Source organism: Impatiens glandulifera, chromosome 4 (genome assembly GCF_907164915.1).
Source record: "Impatiens glandulifera chromosome 4, dImpGla2.1, whole genome shotgun sequence".
Taxonomy (NCBI): domain Eukaryota; kingdom Viridiplantae; phylum Streptophyta; class Magnoliopsida; order Ericales; family Balsaminaceae; genus Impatiens; species Impatiens glandulifera.
Genome location: NC_061865.1, coordinates 2,433,774 through 2,454,965, shown reverse-complemented (window position 1 = coordinate 2,454,965; position 21,192 = coordinate 2,433,774). Strand labels below are relative to the sequence as shown.

Genomic DNA, 21,192 nt, shown 5'->3' with positions numbered 1-21,192 from the left:
CGAGATTAGGTTCGGGATTTACATTAATAATTTTTTGTAATATGTTATAATAAAATCTAAAAAGCCAAATTTGTTTCGGAGTAGAGACCGTCCATTTGGATGGGAATGTGGGACACATCACCTAAGCCCTTTTCCACGCGTAATCAAACGCTGAGCTGGAAAAATTTCTAAAAATTTTCTTTCTTAAGTTCTCGATAAGTAACTAGACGACGACTCTTAAAAATAATTAAAGCATGTCTAACTATTGCTAAGTTATATTTTGATTCAGTATCTCAATTTAAGATGAGACGACTCTTGATATAATCATTTTCTAGTTTTTTTACTATATTTGAGAGAAAAGTAAACCACGAGACTTAGGAAAATAATCGACTAAAACATTTTTCTAAAAGTACTCGAGGCAAGCCTACATTTAAAATATCCCGTCTCTTACCGCTGGTGCAGTCGAGCAGAAAGAAGTAAGGAATGTGACTCAATCCAATTGTGAGCTACCAACTGCCTTAAAGACAAGGTTTAAATTGTTTTAAGTATCGAAAAACGAGACAGTGATAAAAAAATAGAGCCTACAAGACTCAATATATATTGTAAATGGAAACAAATTTGACCTCTTGTGAACATAAATGAATTTAACAAATATGTGTCCATTATCATTATTATTATTAATATTATGCCGCATCGGCAAATCCAACTATTGATCTTCTAAAGTTAAATACTGTGTGGTAACGATCCATGAATATATCTTCCAAAACCCTTCATAAAAACATTAATCATAATCAAGATCAGTGAGTTAAAATGTATCTGTCAAAAACTAGTTTGATATATTATGAAAAAACTTAAGAAGTATGTTTTTAGCTTTTAAAACAAAAAAAAAAAATTATTATTTGGCTAATAAATCAAACATCTCAAATTCATTTTTTTTATTTAAAAAAATAAAATTTAATCTTAACTCCTAATTATATAATTCAAATAAAAAGTGTATTTGAATAAGAGATTAAAGATCCCATGATTAAGAATCTTTAAAGTGGGGATCGCCACTCACTATGAGATTCGTTCTACTTCTTAAATTTATCAATAAGTTTTTTAATTTTTTTTTTCATTTTTGCAAGTATAGAAATTTAAAAGATATTATTTCAAACCATAGAGGTCCGCGGAAAGAAAGAAGATCACGGGAAATAAAGCCACTTTTGCAATGTGCCGGCTCACCTTCTCCAGTCTTCAATATATACTAATTCAAAACAAATTAAATATTTTATCAACCAAATCAATAAACACACAAAAATATGTAACAATTAACATAGAATAAGATAGAAAATTATTTACCTCCTTAGGCGAGAAGGTAAAATTTCTAGAACCAATTAAAAATGAAACTGTAGGCATGGTGGAAATTCGCCAACAATCCACATATGAATGCATATTTGGAATTGGCAGCGAATCACATAGCTATGTAAACATTTTATTTTATCATTTATTTGATTCAAATATTAAAATTAATTATTTTAAACGAGAATAATAAATAAGTACCTTAATAACATATTTTAAAATAACAGTTTTCTTCCATTCCTCCTAAGCTGACTCTCCATCCATACAACTATCATTTCACAAGTATTGTACATAAGTAAAACATCTGAAGTTCTTCTATTATTACTTCCATTAAAAGAGCATAATCCAATTAGGGAACAAATTTTCTGAAATGGTGGAACCTGTTAAAAGTTAAGATAACATTAGAATTTGTGTATTTTAAGGTAAATCAGATTAAAAAAAAACAAAAAAATCTTTACTAGGAGCTTGTTCAGAATGGATTGTCCATGCACTCCAACGATTGTCTTGCATTTACGGTTAACAACTCCTCTGACTCCAATTTCATTGTTTATCATGGTAATCACAGCCTACACTTATGAAAATCATTCATTATTTCTCGATCATCATTGTATTGTATGAATCACAAAAAAATAAAACCCTTTTTCAGTTTCACATACCGTTGGACCTGACAAAAAAGAAGTTCCAGAATCCACCCTCGCAGAACAACCAGAAAAACCTGAAAAATGTACTCTATAATCAATGAATGACATCTTCTCTCCTTTTCTTTTATTCATTACACCAACATTAGAATGTACTCTAAAACCTGAAAAATGTACTCTATAAACATCTGAAGTTCTTCTATTATTACTTCCATTAAAAGAGCATAATCCAATTAGGGAACAAATTTTCTGAAATGGTGGAACCTGTTAAAAGTTAAGATAACATTAGAATTTGTGTATTTTAAGGTAAATCAGATTAAAAAAAAACAAAAAAATCTTTACTAGGAGCTTGTTCAGAATGGATTGTCCATGCACTCCAACGATTGTCTTGCATTTACGGTTAACAACTCCTCTGACTCCAATTTCATTGTTTATCATGGTAATCACAGCCTACACTTATGAAAATCATTCATTATTTCTCGATCATCATTGTATTGTATGAATCACAAAAAAATAAAACCCTTTTTCAGTTTCACATACCGTTGGACCTGACAAAAAAGAAGTTCCAGAATCCACCCTCGCAAAACAACCAGAAAAACCTGAAAAATGTACTCTATAATCAATGAATGACATGTTCTCTCCTTTTCTTTTATTCATTACACCAACATTAGAATGTACTCTAAAACCTGAAAAATGTACTCTATAAACATCTGAAGTTCTTCTATTATTACTTCCATTAAAAGAGCATAATCCAATTAGGGAACAAATTTTCTGAAATGGTGGAACCTGTTAAAAGTTAAGATAACATTAGAATTTGTGTATTTTAAGGTAAATCAGATTAAAAAAAAACAAAAAAATCTTTACTAGGAGCTTGTTCAGAATGGATTGTCCATGCACTCCAACGATTGTCTTGCATTTACGGTTAACAACTCCTCTGACTCCAATTTCATTGTTTATCATGGTAATCACAGCCTACACTTATGAAAATCATTCATTATTTCTCGATCATCATTGTATTGTATGAATCACAAAAAAATAAAACCCTTTTTCAGTTTCACATACCGTTGGACCTGACAAAAAAGAAGTTCCAGAATCCACCCTCGCAGAACAACCAGAAAAACCTGAAAAATGTACTCTATAATCAATGAATGACATGTTCTCTCCTTTTCTTTTATTCATTACACCAACATGACCTCCCATTAAACAATATCTCTTAGTTTAAGAAATGACCTCTTCCTTTATGAATAACCGATGAAAGAGCTTACCTATTGGTTGACCCCTGACGAAGACTTCACCCATATCAAACTACAAGAGGAATATAGTTATAAAAAAAACAACCATAAAAATTAAAAATATGTTTATAAATTTTATCAACCTGCCAAAAACCCTTATGGGTCACAGGGACATAAGTATGATTCCCCTTGTAATGCCTTGGATCAATCTCCCCAAACACAAGTTCACCTCCTTCCTCTTCTTTTGTGTTTCTATTTAGCCAAAATGAGAACACTGGATTCTGAATCAGACCCTGGTTCATCATGTTGTGCCTACAAGTATGAGCGAATACTCCTTATCTTAACGAGGAATATCGATCACAACAAATTTGAACTTGACAAAAGATGGTACATACCATACTGGAACAACACCTCCAGCTGAGATCTCCTGAAATCCAAGGCCAAGAACACCATCAAACTTGGTAAACTTAAACACAAAACCGGACAGTCTTCTTGCTTCAATGAAGTCCTGTAGTTGTAGTAAACTTAAGTAATAGTATTAGTATTAAAGAAATGGGGATTTGGAAAGTCTATGAACCTGATTCTTACTTGTCAAACCACCAACTAAAACATTGTCTTGGCAAAAGTTGCCAGCAATTGAACCTGAACCATGGAATATCTCAGCAGATGTTTCTGTGCAAAACAACAACATTCTGTTTTAAGTCAATGTCACCTTCATGATTACATGAAGTTATTTCTATAAAAGTTGCAACAGACACCTAACTGTTGACTTTATATGTTCTTGATTGACTGGCATTGTATTTGGAATGAAAATGACACGCAGGCTGCAGCAGAAATAGAGGCGATACATTGTATGAAAAATTGTATGGATGATATATACATTGTATAAATATGATCTAACTTACATATAAGTAGCATTTTGAGGAAGGTAACCACAGATTAGAGCTTCCTGTATCAAAAAGCACAGTGAAGTTCTGTGGCGGTGTACCGATTGAAATCTCACCATAGTACTGCATGTTCATGTAATTCTTTAGCCCTACAATGCCACGAGCAATTTTAGAATCCAGTATTTGCCTGGTAAGTCGAGCAGCGTTCCGATTGTTTTCATCTAACTTAAACTTTTTGAGTCTAATTCTAACGAATCCATCGTTGGATTCAGAAAACACCAGCTGAAGAAGGATGAATGAAAGAAAAAGGAGAATAACTGCTGCTCTAAACTTTGTTCCCATGCTTGACCACCTGCAAAAGCGATTTGAAGAACTTGATTAATTAACAAAACGAATGAGAAGTAGAAGTGCAAGAAGAACGAAGATTTGGAAAATACTTGGATGATTGTGTTTCTTCGCTTTGGCGAATCGATAGTGATGGATGGGGACATTTCTAGAGCTGAAATTCTTCTCCCAAAGTAGTTTTTGCATGATCGTGTAAGTGACGATGGGGAAAGCAAATGAACAAGGAGGGTTAAGGTTATATTTCCTAAATCCCTTTAAAAATTATAGACCTTACTTTTTTTTTAAAAAAATTATTAACTTTATCTATTTTATTAAAAATTAATATTAATTTAAATATCATATAATTCTTTATATAAATATTAATATAAAACATATTGCAATAAAAATCTTATTGTATTATAAAAATAAAAATTATTATAAAATTTATTAAACAAGATAAGTCAAATAAATATGTATTTTATTTTAATAGTTTTGACTTCGAAAAGGAGAGGAAGCTCTCCATTTGTTTTGATTTCACAATCTGGATAAGACCTAATTTTTTTTTTCAAGAAAACAACATCATTCTACAAAATAAACTTAAAAGGGAAATATGAAGTATTTAAATGAAATGGACACACAACCATACCAGGAAACAAAAAATAATATATTCAACGAAATATTCAATAAAAGTAAGTTCACGAATCGTGTTATTACATTTGGGTAGGAGAGAAAAAAATTTCAAATGTCCCAAAACGGTAATTTCGGGTCTCGAAACGGTAATTTCAAGTTCCGAAACGGCCATTTCGAAAAAAAAATTCTTTTTGAAATAGTAGTTTCGGGACCCAGAACCCGAAATGTGTGATTTCGGGACCCAGAACCCGAAATGTGTGATTTCGGGACCCGAAACGGCCATTTCGAGAAAATTTATTTTTTTCCCCGAAATGAGTAGTTTCGGGACACGAAATGAGCACTTTTGGGACATGAAGACACCTGGCAGGCCACGTCGGATTTGTGGACCGGCTTTCGTTGAATTTTTCGTTTAGTTTATCAATTCTCTAAGGAAAAACACAAAATTGAAATCAAACGGATATCAAACAAACGAAAAAAAGTTTATCGCGCCTTGAACGATGAGACCGAGTCCTTACCGTGTCGCGTCCGTTCAACCTGCGTTCCAATTGACCTTGACCAAAGCCTAAGCCACTTTGACTTCAGCTCAAACCACGCCCTAAAGACGACCCAACTCACGCACAAACCACGCCAAGAACAGGTGGTCTACCTCGCGTACGGCCAAATTCGTTCCTAGAGGTTTTTTTTTTTTTTTTCAATTTCAAACCTTTCTGATATTTAAAAGTTTTAAATTATTTTTTAAAAATTCGAAAAATAAAAAACTCATTTAAAATAGTAATAGAATACTATCATAAAAAATATTTTATTAAAGACTAGTTTAAATTTATTTTTAAATATAACTTCTTTAAACTAATATTTTCAAATTAGTTTAAAGTACTTTTCAATAAATCTTGACACCAATTACATGTATTGAAATTTATTTTAAAAAATAATCGGACAAATAAAACCTACAATCCAACTTCTTAAAGCCAAAATTTCGTGAAATAGACATTATTCTTTAACGAGCGTTGTTAATTTATTGCGAAAACTCTTTACCAAGTGTAACCAAATAGCGAATTCAAAAGAATTATCTAATTTGCGTTTGTATACGTAAATATTTTATTGATATTCTTAAAAGTCAAATAGAAATTCTTTCAAATTAAGTTGCTAGCGGTTTGATATGACAAATTGTAAAAAAAAAAAAATACTCATAGTCGAGATTCTAAAAAAAGTTAATTTAAAAATAATTTCTCCTAAAAGATATTTCTAAAAGGATTTTTTTAAACTTAATTGAGCTATCCCATTTTGATAAAACAAATTCTCACGGACCCAAACCCGAGGCATAAAATACATCGGGAGATGCGAGCACCTCCCCTTGGCGACCCTACTGGGGTTTAACCTGTTTAACTCGAAAAACAAAATTTTGACTATAAAATTATATATGTTTTTACTGTTTTAAACTCTTGATAATAGACACATTAGGAAGGTATGCCACACAAATGTTGTCTAGAGCTTTATCCCAATAATTACTAGACATGTTTAAATAAAAAAAGGTACATAATCCTCTTATGAAGTAGTATCACGAGATGATGTATGTACTATAATTAATTGCAAGGACTGTCAATGTCAATGAGGAATGAAAATATGTTACAAACCAAGGATGTTGCAAGATATTTGAACTAGAATGCAAAGGATTGATCTTCTTTCCTATGATGAGATGTCATCTGGGACATGCATTGTGGAGATGGAAAAGTTCTCAATTGAGTTTATGCTTCTCGATTTATGATAGTGTTACCCCTCCATTATTGGTGAGCAAATACTCTTTTATGATAGTGTTACTCCCTCCATTATGGAAAAGTTCTCAATTGTTTGGTGTGTATTATGACTATTTGATCATGTTATTAACTCTTGTTTTCTAGAACTATTAATGATTTTTATTTATAGTGAGACAACCCGCGGGTTGGCTTGCCTAACATGCAACCCACCTTGGGTTGGGTTGGGGATTTTCAGCCCGGGATGGAGGCCGACTTGCCATTGATCCATCAAACAATGAGTTTTGGTGGGTAGACCCGCCCTGCCGTGGGTTGACTCGTCTGACCGCTCTAGTTGTGAATGAGTTTATATAAGAAACTATAAGACTCAGATTTCCAAAAGTCCTAATTATATATATTTATCATAATCCTATTTAATATAGATTTAGGTCGGCCCATTAACAATGCCCAAATATTTAAGTCTACTCAATCGAAATACCGTCGTTATTGATGAATATATTGTGGCTATTGATCTTAGCCACATTTAATATACCCGTTGCTAGCTACATGATTAAGTACCGTCGCTAAACAATGACTATAGTAATAAATAACCGTCGCTATAAATATAACTACATGAATAATTTACTGTCGCTAATGGTGTGTTATGGGAAATTAAAACTCACCCAATGTTTTTATAATTATTTATACTAAATAAGCAATTTTTTAAATTATAAAAATTAAAAAATTAAGAAACTAGAACATTCATTAGCAAAAACAAAGAAACATATTAATATTTCTATTAAATATAATTATTGTTTTTCAATGATATAAAGTGAATATAAAATACATCAATTATAAAATTAAAGATATAAATTTGAATCCTCACATCACATCAGAAAACTCTTTTTTATTATTATTACATAGTCTTCAATATCTGTCCATGATAAAAACAATGAATGAGATGATAATTCTACAAATAAAATTTATAATTGATTAAGAGGGAGTAATATTAAAATCTGTAGTTAAACCGATCTTCATCCTAGATAAAATAAAATTTGAAAAGAAATTTTGCATGTTAGTTATGTAATATGTCAAAACCATAATATAAAAAGAAATTTTAAAGGTACTATTTAGTCAATTACCATGTTTATATGACAACATAAATCATAGATTTAAATAAATTGAGTTATTATCATTTATCAGATAAAAAAAATCAAAGTATAATTAATTTATCCAGGATTTTAAAGGTACTATTCATTTATCCAGGTGGAATATTGGGAAATATAATAGAGAATTCATCAGATCTAAGACAACATTAATAATGTCTAAAGCAAATAATCTGGAAATATATTATCTGAATTCCATATATCAACCTTTCCTCTTCTTATGTTTTGATTGATTCCCTACAAACAAAACCATAAATTTTAATAAATAAACTAGATTTTTAACAAAGATTAACTTACATTATTTTTTCAGTTGAAATTTTAACCTTATATAACAATTCATCTTTCTACACAATTATTTCTAGTCCACTACATAGTATCAAATGTTACCAAAAAAAAGTTGATACTAATACGTATACAACAAATAATGTTCTAAACTCACAAATTTTTAAGCTTATGGAGATAATCAAAACCATTTGATCAAAGGCCATAAGTCTATCAACATTAAATTGCCCCAAAATCTACAAAAGTTTGTTTATCCAAATACATTTCATACATAATATATATTTTTTTACAGATTGACTACCATCAAATGTTTCTTGCCAATTCCTTTCTTGTGCAGAACTCTCAAGAGCTTTTGACTTATCCAATCTTTAAATTATAAAAAGCATGTAAATAATGCCTAGATGTTCATCATGATTAATACGATATTAAATAAATTATAAATTAATACAAAATAATTTTACCCTTAAAGAAGACATTATCACACAAAGTAAATTTTTTACTTATATTGACATCAGCTTGAGTTCGTAAATAAGGGTTATGCCCGTCTTCTTAATCCCTTAGAAATACATGATTAATGTCAGCAGCGACAATATTGCAATCCGACATAATGACAATAATTTTCTTTAGAATTTAGATTGCAGTTTGAAGATAATTAATATATTTGAGAATTTAATCAAATGAAAATGATTATCATTCTTCTTCCTTCGCATTCACGTTTTTGTCAAATTAGACATTTTATAAATATGACTAAAGTTGTAAAGCCATACCTGTAAAGATCATTTTTCTTTGCTCCAAGTGATCTCACTAACTTGATTTTAACATATTTCACTAGATCTTCAAGTTCAATCTTATATTCTAAAACAAAAAATAAGATAATAGTAAAAATTCAACTCATGACCTCTAAGTATTATTGCCACAAACAAGGAATAACTTAAGTTAATTACAATGATACTGGTATGTCTTAATCATCAAATTCAACTAGTTTGCAGGTTTATTTAGATTAATAAAAAAAATTATCAATATTGTTTCACTTAATACTCAAAACAACATGTTAGTTTCTCATACTCATAACTAACATAAAGATATTTTGGACAGGCAATTATTTGTATGAAAGAAAATAAATACATATATTTCACAATCTCAAAATATAGTAGTTTCATCTAGTAGCTTTTCCTTGGGATATCAAGGATGAATCTTGATTATTAAAAGTCAAATGCTACCTCCAGTATACTCCTAGTTTCAAAAATATTCTAATTAGCAAGGATATCTATACAATATGTTACTCCTAGTTCAGGGTTAAGGCATTGTTTGTAGTTTTATTTTGGGAAATTTAATTATCTAAGTCATTTTTGATCTAGGAAGGTTCTAAACATTTTTTAAAATTTTTAAAAAATAGAAAATTACTTAGAATAATTTTTTACATTTCTGACCCTAATCGTTTATCAATTTTCGGTCCATATTTACCACTTACACTGCAGGTAATTCGGTTAAACTTAGATGAAATTTTCTCTACTGAAATGTCTTAATATAGATAAAATTTAGGTGAAAATAGTATATCTCTTTTATATCTTGGACTAGGGCATAATTAAAATCTTTTAAAGAGAAACGAGATTAAGTTCAGGATTTAAATTTTATAAATAATTGTGTAACATGTCATGTCATGATAAAATAAAATAAAATCAAATTTATTTCGGAATAGAGACAGTTCATTTTGATGGGCGTGTGGGACACAACAGCGAGGCCATTTCCCATACATAACTAAGCGCCGAGCCAAAAAAAAATTCTAAAACATTTCTTTCTTAATTTCTCGATAAGTAACTAGGTGATGACTCTTAAAAAGCACAAAAGTATGTCTAACTATTGCTAAGTAATATTGCAGTTCCTCATCAAAATTTAAGATGAGACGACTCTTGATAGAGTCATTTTCCTGTTTCGTTTTACGAGACTCAAGAGGAAAATAAACCACGGGACTTAAGAAAATAATTGACTAAATCATTTTTCTAAAAACACTCGGATCGAGCCTACATTTAAATTCCTCGTTTCTTACGGCGGGTGCAGTCGAGTAGAAAATAAGGCACGAGACTCAAACCAATTGCGAGCTATGAATTATCTTAAAATATTTTAAAGATCGAAAAACAAGTCAGAGAGAAAAAAATAAATACAAGACTCAATATAAATGTTGTAAATGGAAACAAATTTGATTCAAATATTCTTATGAACATAAATAATTTAACAAATATGTGTCAAATATTTTTATTATTAATATTATGTTGTATCGGCAAATCCAACATCCAATCCGCCATAGTCAAATATTGTGTGTAAGAGCATCTCCAATAGTACTGTAAACGCATACCCAAAATGGGTTTTCTCCTCCAACCGAACTGCAAAACCAAACTCAAAATGAGATTTCTCATTTTCCCTCTTCAAAAAACCCAAATATGCGTTGCTACTGTTCACAAACACATATATATATATATATATATATTTTGCATTTTAGCCCTTTAACTTTTACTTAATTAATTTTATATATTAAACATACTTATATAATTTATTTATATTTTAATTTATTTATATTTTAATTTGTTTATATGTTTTATTTATTTATATTTTATTTTTATCTTATATTTTATATTAAGTTTATTTATATAATTATTCATTTAATTTATATAATATTTTTTATATAACATAAATTTATAATATAATTAAAAAAAATTATAATAATATTAAAAAAAATTATTTTAATATATATATATATTATTTTAATAAATTTTTATAATTAATTTATATTTAAGTTTAAAATATTTAGATGATATTATAATATTGTGGTGTAATTTATAAGTTTGTAAAAGATATGAGTGATATTAAAAAGTTATAAAAGTTGATGTAAGAAAGAATATTATAAAAATATTCTTTTGGGTTTGAGAATGAGTTTTTCGGTTGGAGTAGAATTACTGTTTGATGTGACATTTACACCAAAATAAGTTTGAAAATGAGTTTTTCGGTTGGAGATGGTCTAAGGACCCATGAATATGTCCCCCAAAACCCTTTATAGATAAAACAAAGATAATCATGATTAATGAATTAATATATAATTGTCTTAACCAGTTTGACATATTATGAAAAAACTTATGATGTATATTTTCTAGCTTTTAAAAAAATTATCATTTAGTTAAGAAATCAAATATCTCAAATTCAACTTTTTAACTTATAAAAATAAGAATTAATCTTAACTCACTAATATAATTCAAATAAAAAAATAAAAAGAATATTTGAATAAGAGATTAAAGATCTCATGATTAAGAATTCTTTAAATTGAGGATCGCCACACTTTGAGACACCTTCTTAAATTCATCAATAAAATTTTCAAATTGTTTTCATTATTGCAAGTATTTAAAAAGAAATAGATTATGTCAAACCAGATAGGTCGCGAGTAGAAAGATCTCTAGAAATAAAGCCACTTGTGCAATTAGTCTTATCTCCTTCTCCGGTCTTCATTATACACTAATTCAAGACAAATTAAATATTTTATATCAGTTCAATTAAAATACAAAATATGTAACCATTAAAGTAAAATAAGATAGACAATCATTTACCTCCTTAAGTGAGAGGTTAAAATTTCTAGAACCAATTAAAAACGAAACTATAGGCATTGAAGAAATTAGCAAACAATCCACATCTGATTGCATATTTGGTATTGACAACGAATCACATAGCCGATGTAAACATTAGTTTTTTTTTTATCATTTATTTGATTCAACTGTTAATATTAATTATTTTAAATGAGAATAATAAATATTTACCTTGTTAGCATAGTTTTAAATAACAGTTTTACTTTGATTCCTCTTATGCTCACTCTCCATCCACACAACATTTCACAAGTATTGCACTTAACGATAGAGAAAATATCTAATGTTCTATTATTACTTCCATAAACTGGGCATAATCCAATTATGGAACAAATTTTCTGATATGGTGACGCATATTAAAAGTTAAGACAGCATTATAATTTGTGTATTTGAAGGAAAATCATATTTCAACAAAAATAACAAACCTTTACTAAGAGAATTTTCAGAATGGTTTGTCCATACACTTCAACAATTGACTTTCATTCATGGTTAACTACTTTGGTGACCCCATTTCATGATTTATCATGATAATCACAGCCTACACTTATGAAAATCATTTAATATTTATTGGCCATTGTATGAATGACAAAAAATAAAACCCCTTTTCATTTTCATGGATCTGACAATAAAGAAGTTCCAGAATCCACCAATGCAGAACAACGAAAAATACCTGAAAATGTACTCTATAATCAATAAATGACATTTTTTTTCTCTTTTTCTCTTATTCATTTCACCAACATGACCTCCCCCATTAAACAATATCTCTTAGTTTAAGAAATGACCTCTTCTTTTATGAATGACCGATGAAAAAACTTAACCATTGGTTGACCCTTGACGAACCCATATCAAACTACAAGAGCAAGCACAATATATGATTATAAAAGAAATAAACATAAAAATTAAAAATATGTATATAAATTTCCCAACTTGCCAATAACTCTTGTGGGTAAGAGGTACATAAGTATGGTTCCCTTGATAATGCCTTGAATCAATCCTACCAAACACAAGTTCACCTCCTTTCTCATCTTTTGTATTTCTATTAAGCCAAAATGAGAACACTTGATTTTGAATCAGACCCTGGTTCATCATGTTGTACCTGCAAATATGAGCGGATACTCCTTATCTTAAAGAGGAATATCACAACAAATTCTAATTTGACATAAGATAGTACTTACCATACTGGAGCAACACCTCCATGTGAGATCTCCTGAAATCCAAGGCCAAGAACGCCATCAAACTTGGTAAACTGAAACACAAAACCGGACAGTGTTGTTGCTTCAATGAAGTCCTGTAGTTGTAGTAAACTTAAGTAGTATTAGTATTAATGAAATGAAAGGATATAATCTGATTCTTAATTGTTAAACCACCAACTAAAACATTGTCTTTGCTAAACTTGCCAGATATTGAATTTGAACCATAGTGTATCTTAGCAGATGTTCCTATGCAAAACCACATAATTATGTGTTTCAAGTCAATATCACCTTCCTGCTTAGTTGCTTACATGAAGTTATTTTTTTAAAAGTTGCAACAGACACCAACCGTTCTTTTTATAAGTTCTTGAACGACGGGCATAGTATTTGGAATGATAATAACACGCACACTGCAGCAGAAATAGAGGCAAATTCAACATAATTTTCTCCCCTCATAGTATAATCTTGTGTATAAATATGATCAAACTTACTGAGAAATAGCTCTTTGAGGAAGGTAGCCACATATTAGAGCTTCCTGTATCAAAAAGCACAGTGAATTTCTGTGGTGGTGTACCGATTGAAATCTCACCGTAGTACTGCACGTTAATGAAATTCTTTAACTTTACAATGCCGCCAGCATTTTGAGAATCCAGTAGTTGCGGGTTAAGTCGAGCAGGGATCATGTTGTTTTTATCTAATTTAAACTTTTTCAGTCCAATTCTAACGAATCCATTGTTGGATTCAGAAAACACCAGCTGAAGAAGGATGGATGAAAGTAAAAGAGTGATGACGGCTGCTCTAAACATTGTTCCCATGCTTGATCACCTGCAAAAGCGAATTTGAATAATTTGATTCGATCAGAAATGCAGAGAAATATATACTTGGATGTTTGTGATTTTTCGTCTTGGCAATAGTGATGGATGACGACATTTCTAGAGATGAAATTGTTCTCCCAAAGTAGCTTTTGCTGATGAAAAGGTGGCGTTAAATGCATGATCGTCTTCATGACGACGGGAACAGCATAAGTAAGGGAATGAACGGAGGTTGGGGTTATTTCCTGAATCCGACTTATTATATCCTAACTTTTTATTCATTTTTTTCTAATTTTCCAAACTTTTTATTTAATTTTTTCATTTTATTAAGTTTTCTTTATCTAAAAAATTAAAAAAATAACTTAATTATTATATATTAATATAAAATACATTAAACAAATTTTCAAATAAAATATATTAAAAAAAAGTCAAAAACTATATTGTAAAGATTTCTAAACATTTATTTTAATAAATTTTGTTAAGTTTAACTTATTATTATTATTATTATTATTATTATTCTCCAACTCTAGATCTAATGAATATGTCCCAAAATCATCTATAGAAAACAAACGTCTTTCTCGTGAATATACATGGTTTGGAACTTAATCTCGATCTCAATCTAGACATTAAGTGCCCGATCTTCAATCGATTGCACCGTCTTGATCAAGTAATTAAGAGATGAGACTAGAGTCTTCTTTCTTTCTAGGCGGATTAATGTTGTCAATAGTATGTTTCACAAATCATTAATCTTAAGCTTACTTACTGAAACTCCTTCGCTTTTGGCTCTTCTCAGGAAGGGTTGGTCTGCTTGGGTAGCTCAATTCCAAAGCGTAGCTGAAACACCTTTTTGGGGCTAGGCATAAAATCTTTCTTAATCAAATTGTCTAGTGAAATCCTTCCTCGCTTCGTCCATGAGCGGTCCCAGTTCGTTGCTACCGCAGGCTTTACAGAATCGATCAAATCATATCGGATCAGATAGATATCCCTTCAACAGAAAGGATCTCGGAGACCCACCAAAGCACGAAAGCCAGGATCTTTCAGAAAATGGATTCCTATTCGAAGAGTGCATAACCGCATGGATAAGCTCACACTAACCCGTCAATTTGGGATCCGATTCGGGATTTTCCTTGGGAGGTATCGGGAAGGAATTGGAATGTAATAATATCGATTTATACAGAAGAAAGGGTTCTAGCCTTTATTCGATTGCGTGGTATTCTCGTTCTTTCAATTGATACTATTCTTTCTCTCAAAGAGAGCTATTAGTGAATTATTATGTATTTTCCCTTACCCATTTTCAATTCAACAAAAGGCTACCGTTATTCTTTCTTTGTCATTCTTTCTTCCTTAAGTTGTTTTATAGCATGAATGATCAGCTTGTAATCTATAAAAAAAAATCCAGTTTCATCCATGTTGAAACATTTTTCATGACAAACAGTCTTAGTTTCTCTCTTATTGTTGGCAAGTTGCTATCCATATCTCCCATATTGACAGACCCACTTTCACTAAAAACACCTAAAAGACTTGATACCATGTCGAGATTTAAACCTCTCCACCCAACCAAGAGAGTAATTAAACTCTGGACCATTATCACCATACAATATTTTCATAAAATCTTTTGTCTTCTCTTGAATTAACTCTCCCGATATGTTTACTCGCTCTTGATGTTGAAGAATCCATTCATACAAAGCCTTTTCTAGATTTGGAAACTTTGCGGATTTGTGTCGTTTGGCATCAGGTTTTGTCAAATAAGCCAAGAGATATTCTGATGAACGTTTAATTGTATTCAATATTGTCGCTTGACTAATCTAGATGTTATATTTTATTATTATACATGTAAAATAATAAATTATTACTTTATCGATTAAATAATATTTCGATAATATACTATTTTTTAGTTGCCCAACGGTTATTATTTTATAGAGAGTCTACTATATATTGTTATAAATGTTGCGTGTGTTATCATATTTTTGTATTGATTTTAAAATATAAAGTATATCTTATTAGTCTAGTTTGTCAAATGATTATATTTATTTTGTTAGGGTGTAAGTTTGAAATTTACCTATAACATTTTTAATTTTATTTTTAACCATTTTAAATTTTTGAGCGGGTCAACCTATAATTCAACCCAAATATCCATTTTTACTCTACATATATATCCAAATTAACATCGGTTCTCGACCCGATAAGACATTTTAAAATTGAGTATTATATATATATATATATATATATATATATATATATATATATATATATATATATTTTGAAAATTATGTTGCATTTAAAGTGTTTTAATAATAATTATAAGTTTATAAAATACATATTATATTATGTAGAATGATAATTAATTGCTAATAAAATTTTAGGATGACTTATATATTAATATTTAATAATGTTTAAATTGTGGTTTACTGTCATATCCTAGGTAAATTAATTTTCCCCCTTATATTCAATTTTCTTTCTATGCGTTTAAAGGGAGCCTTACCATCATATCATAGGTACATTCACGATGTTATTAATTTTTTTTTTTCCTTATGTTCAATTTTCTTTATGCAGAGTGAGTGTAGAAAACAATTTTTTACTTCCTTATTTTTCTTGGTACAAAACGTCCTAACATATAAGCAGGGACGGACCCAGAATTGGATGATGTGGTGGGCTTAAAAAAATATGACAGACTTAAATAAATAACGAAAAAAATAGATAAAACGAGTTAATAAAGGTATGTTTTACAATTTTTTAATAATTAAATAAACAAAATAATAAATTATATTAAAAAAAATTAAAAATTAAGGGGCAATATCACATTTTAATCGTAAAAAATAAAAAAAATTCTTGATTGTCAATAAAAAAAAAATTAAATAAAACGAGTTAATAAAGGTTTTTTTAGGCTAAGGAGACTCCATTCTTCGATTGTCACAAATAAATTGTTCATTTAGTTATCGTGATTTTCTTAAAAAGAAGTTTGGACTAACAATATATTTTTTTTATTTCTTGTATAATCAATTCTTAGGTCATTAATTAAACAAAATAAATAAATATTTTTATTATGATTTTTGTTTTTAAGACTATAAATCTATTCATAACAATATTAATGTTTAACATAATTTTAATTAGTACAATATTTATTTAGTAATTAATTAATATTATTTAGAGTGAATTTTATAAATATATGACATCATATAATCACTAACATTTTAAAATTTTACTTATATTTTTGAAATGAGACATAAAAAAGACTATTCAATTTTACAAGATACTAATGAGTTAAATAAAAAAAATAAAAGATATTAATAAATAATTCGGATAAACTATAAAAAAAATCTAATAAAAGCCCTTTGATTTAATACATGTTGAATAGTATTTAAAGTGATAATCATCAGACTCAATATAAATATTGTAATTGAAACAAATTTGACCCAACAAATATTATTATGAACGTAAATAATTTAACAAATATGTGTGCATTATTATTATTATTATTATTATTATGCTGCATCCGCAAATCCAACTTTCAATTTTTCATAATCAAATACTGTGTGGTAACGACTCATGAACATGCTTCCCAAAATCCTGCACATATCACATTAATCGTAATCAAGATTATTAAATTAATACTTAATTGTCTAGACTAGTTTTACAAATTATGAGAAAACTTATTATATATATTTTTATAGGTTTTGAAAATAAAAATTTATCATTTGACTAAGAAAACAAAGATCTCAGGTTCATTTTTGTACCTTTTACAAATAAAAATTAATCTTAACTCACTAATATAATTTGAATAAAAAGAGTATTTGAACAAGAGATTAAAAATGTCATGATTAAAAATCATTTAAAGTGAGGGGAATATTTGCAAATAAAGAAAATAGAAAGAGATTATGTCAAACCATATAGGTCCATCAGGTGGAGGTACATCTATGGAATTAAAGCCACTTATGCAATTATCCCCATCTATTCGATACTCCAATATATACTGATTAAGGACACATTAAATAGTTTATAAACCAGATCAATAAGAACACAAAATATGTAACAATTAAAATAAGATTAGATACACATTTATTTACCTCCTTAGACGTGAGAGTAAAATTTCTACCACCAATTAAAAACGAAATATTAGGCAGTGAGGAAATTAGCAAACAATTCACAGATGGTAGTTGATTTATTGGTCTTGGCAGCGAATCACATAGCTGATGTAAACATTATTTTTATTTTTTAATTTATGTGTTAGTTTTAATTATTTACCGTAAGAATAATAAATATTTACCTTATTGACATAATTTAAAATAACATTTTTTGTTTGATTCCTCTTAAGCTGACTCTCCATCCACACAACTATCATTTCACAAGTATTGCACGGAGAGACATCAATACCATACGGTGTTCTGCTATTATTACTTTTTTCGATAGGCTTAGATCCATCAACTGGACATAATTCAATTAAGGAACAAATTTTTTCTGATTTCACCTATTAAAAGTTAAGACAATATTATAATTTGTGTACTTTAAAGAAAATCATATTTCAACAACAAAAATAACAAACCTTTGCTATGAGCATGTTTAGAATGTTTTGTCCATACACTTCAAGGGTTGCCTTGCATTTATGGTTAACCACTCCTTTGACTCCAATTTCATGGTTTATCATGGTAATCACAGCCTACACTTATGAAGATCATTAATTATTTATTAGTTATTTTATGAACAACAAAATAAAACTATTTTTTAGTTTCACATACCGCTGGACCTGTTATAACAAAAATTCCAGAATTCACAAATGCAGAACAACCAGATCTGCAAACACCTGAAAAATGTACATTTTTCACTTTTACTTTTTTTCATTCCACAAACATAACCTCTCATTAAACAATATCTCTTAGTTTAAGAAATGACCTTTTCTTTTATGAATGACCGATGAAAGAGCTTACCTATTGGTTGACCATTGAGAAAGACATCATTCATAACAAACTACAATAGCAATCACATTATAAGGTTATAAGAGAAACAACCATACAAATTAAAAATATGTATATAAGTAATTTCCCAACCTGCCAATAACCCTTGTGGGTCACAGGGACATAAGTATGGTCCCCCTTGTGATGCTTTGGATCAATCCCACCAAACACAAGTTCACCTCCTTCCTCTTCTTTAAAGTTTTTATTAAGCCAAAATGAGAACACTGGATTCTGAATCAGACCCTGGTTCATCATGTTGTACCTGCAAACAAATATGAGTGGTTACTCCTTATCTTATCTTAAGAGGAATATCAAAACAAATTTTAATTTAGCATAAGATAATACATACCATACTGGAGCAACACCTCCAACTGATATCTCCTGAAATCCAAGGCCAATAATGCCATCATACTTGACAAACACAAACACAAAACCGGGCAGTTTTGTTGCTTCAATGAAGTCCTGTAATTGTAGTAAAAACTTAAGTATAATATTAAATAAATGATGATTTCGAAAATCTATGAAAGGATATGGTGTATGTATAACCTGATTCTTGATTGTTAAACCACCAACTAAAACATCGTCTTTGCTAAAGTGTCCAATTAATAAACCTGAACTATATTGTTTTTCAGCAGATGTTCCTGTGCAAAACAACAACATTATGTTTCAAGTCAATCTCACCTTCATGTTTTACATGAAGTTATTTCTATAAAAAAAAAAAAATGAAACAGACACCCTACCGTTCACTTTATATGTTTTTGATCGACTGGCATAATATTTGGAATTAAAATAACACGCAATCTGCAGTAGATAGAAAGGCAAATTCAACATAATTTTCTCCCCTCGTAGTATATATATATAATCTTGTGTATAAATATGATATTCAAACTTACGGAAAAGTAGCACTTTGAGGAAGTTATCCACATATTAGAGCTTCCTGTATCAAAAAGCACCTTGAATTTCTGTGGCGGTGTACCGATTGACATCTCACCATAGTACTGCATGTTCTCGTAATTCTTTAGCCTTACACTGACGCCATCAGTTTGAGAATCCAGTATTTGCGGGGTAAGTCGAGGAGCAGCGATCCTGTTGTTTTCATCTAACTTAAACTTTTTTAGTCCAATTCTAACGATTCCATCGTTGGATTCAGAAAACACCAGATGAAGAAGGATGGATGAAAGAAAAAGAGTGATAACTGCTGCTCTAAACTTTGTTCTCATGCTTGATCACCTCATCTGCAAAGTTGATTCAGAAAATGCAGAGAAATACTTGGATCGATGTTTATGCTTTTTCGTCTTGTTCTCTCAAAGTAGTTTTTGCATGATCGTGTTAGTGACGACTGGCAAAGCATGAGTAAAGGACATGAATCTGGAGTTAAGGTTATATTTCCTGAATCCGACCATTTATATCAAAATTTTCAAATTACACACCATTTTAAAAAAAAAAAAAATTAACTTTTCTCTATCTAAATAATAAAAATTAACTTAAATATTATATATTAAAATAAAATAAATTAATGTATTTTATTTAATATAAATTTTTTAAAGTTTGTATAATATATTTTAGTTTAATAATTTTAGTAATAAATTTGATATCTTTGTTAATATATTTAATTTTAATATTTTAATTTAATATATAAGTAAGGCTATTCTTATTTAAAACTAGAATTAGGCCCTTGCATTTCACAACAGAATGACACAAAAATACAAATTAAAATAAATTTGTCAAGAAGTAAAAAGAAATAACTTAGTCATTTAATGCTTTTGAGTTGAAACTCATCTCTTTGTTGTTGTAATATTGTCTCCATCAATATTTATGATCTCAATAGGAGTGACTCCGATGATTGGAGTAGCCTCGTGGTCGTCTTAATCATCGTCTATCTAAACAAATTTAGAAAGAACGGTCTTAGTTTTTTTTTTATTAAAAAGACCTGAAAAGAGTAAAGGATTACAAGAGTTCATGATTCAGAGATCAAACATTTGCTAAAAATGAATGAACCAACATGACGAAAACAGAAAAGACAAAAAAAAAATGAGAACAAAAATGAAGTACACAAACAATGAAGTTTAGAGCGCTTTGAAATCTCAATAATGCTTTATCTTTGACAAATCAACCAAGTGGGAATTTGCCTCCACGTTCGTATGAGTGAGTTTCTATCAAATATAATTTCATTCCAAACAAACTCCACAGCATTTCAAACCCTTGAAAATGCTTTTGTGTTCTTCTCCATCTAGGGACGGATTTAAGTGAGGGCTCGGGTGGGATGAAGCCTACCCCAAAACAAAAATTACGGTAATAATGTGTCATTACCCAAAATTAATTTAATTCAATGTTTTATTTATTTAATTATAAAAAATCGATAAAACTTATCTTTATTCACCCTTTTTATCCAAAATTTTATCGTTATTTATT

General features: G+C 29.4%; 2 protein-coding genes and 1 pseudogene across 2 annotated transcripts; all 3 read right to left on the bottom strand.

Moving 5' to 3' along the window:
• Positions 1 to 662: 662 nt before the first annotated feature.
• On the bottom strand, positions 663 to 4,418 carry LOC124935959 (annotated as a pseudogene).
• An 8,224-nt stretch (positions 4,419 to 12,642) lies between these two features.
• On the bottom strand, positions 12,643 to 13,834 carry LOC124933806 (aspartic proteinase A1-like). Its single transcript, XM_047474249.1, has 6 exons — positions 13,511 to 13,834; positions 13,369 to 13,429; positions 13,179 to 13,268; positions 13,005 to 13,122; positions 12,761 to 12,925; positions 12,643 to 12,679 (listed from the first exon to the last, which is right to left on the bottom strand). The coding sequence occupies exons 1-6, from the start codon at positions 13,832 to 13,834 to the stop codon at positions 12,643 to 12,645; spliced, it is 795 nt and encodes a 264-aa protein (XP_047330205.1).
• Positions 13,835 to 17,313: 3,479 nt separating this feature from the next.
• LOC124933804 (aspartic proteinase A1-like) lies at positions 17,314 to 20,000 on the bottom strand. Its single transcript, XM_047474247.1, has 11 exons — positions 19,674 to 20,000; positions 19,521 to 19,581; positions 19,327 to 19,421; positions 19,130 to 19,242; positions 18,813 to 19,042; positions 18,565 to 18,572; positions 18,372 to 18,485; positions 18,096 to 18,296; positions 17,896 to 18,018; positions 17,716 to 17,801; positions 17,314 to 17,398 (listed from the first exon to the last, which is right to left on the bottom strand). The coding sequence occupies exons 1-11, from the start codon at positions 19,998 to 20,000 to the stop codon at positions 17,314 to 17,316; spliced, it is 1,443 nt and encodes a 480-aa protein (XP_047330203.1).
• Between the last annotated feature and the right edge of the window lie 1,192 nt (positions 20,001 to 21,192).

Excerpts from the sequence above, each read along its gene's own strand:
- LOC124933806 (XM_047474249.1), bottom strand. The coding sequence starts at position 13,834 with ATGGGAACAATGTTTAGAGCAGCCGTCATCACTCTTTTACTTTCATCC. Across the intron at positions 13,269-13,368 it reads AAGAACTTATAAAAAGAACG|GAACATCTGCTAAGATACAC; the intron begins GTTGGTGTCTGT and ends GGTTTTGCATAG. Across the intron at positions 12,680-12,760 it reads CTTACCCACAAGAGTTATTG|TTTGATATGGGTTCGTCAAG; the intron begins GCAAGTTGGGAA and ends TTGCTCTTGTAG.
- LOC124933804 (XM_047474247.1), bottom strand. The coding sequence starts at position 20,000 with ATGAGAACAAAGTTTAGAGCAGCAGTTATCACTCTTTTTCTTTCATCC. Across the intron at positions 19,422-19,520 it reads AAAAACATATAAAGTGAACG|GAACATCTGCTGAAAAACAA; the intron begins GTAGGGTGTCTG and ends TGTTTTGCACAG. Across the intron at positions 18,297-18,371 it reads TAAACATGCTCATAGCAAAG|GTGAAATCAGAAAAAATTTG; the intron begins GTTTGTTATTTT and ends AACTTTTAATAG.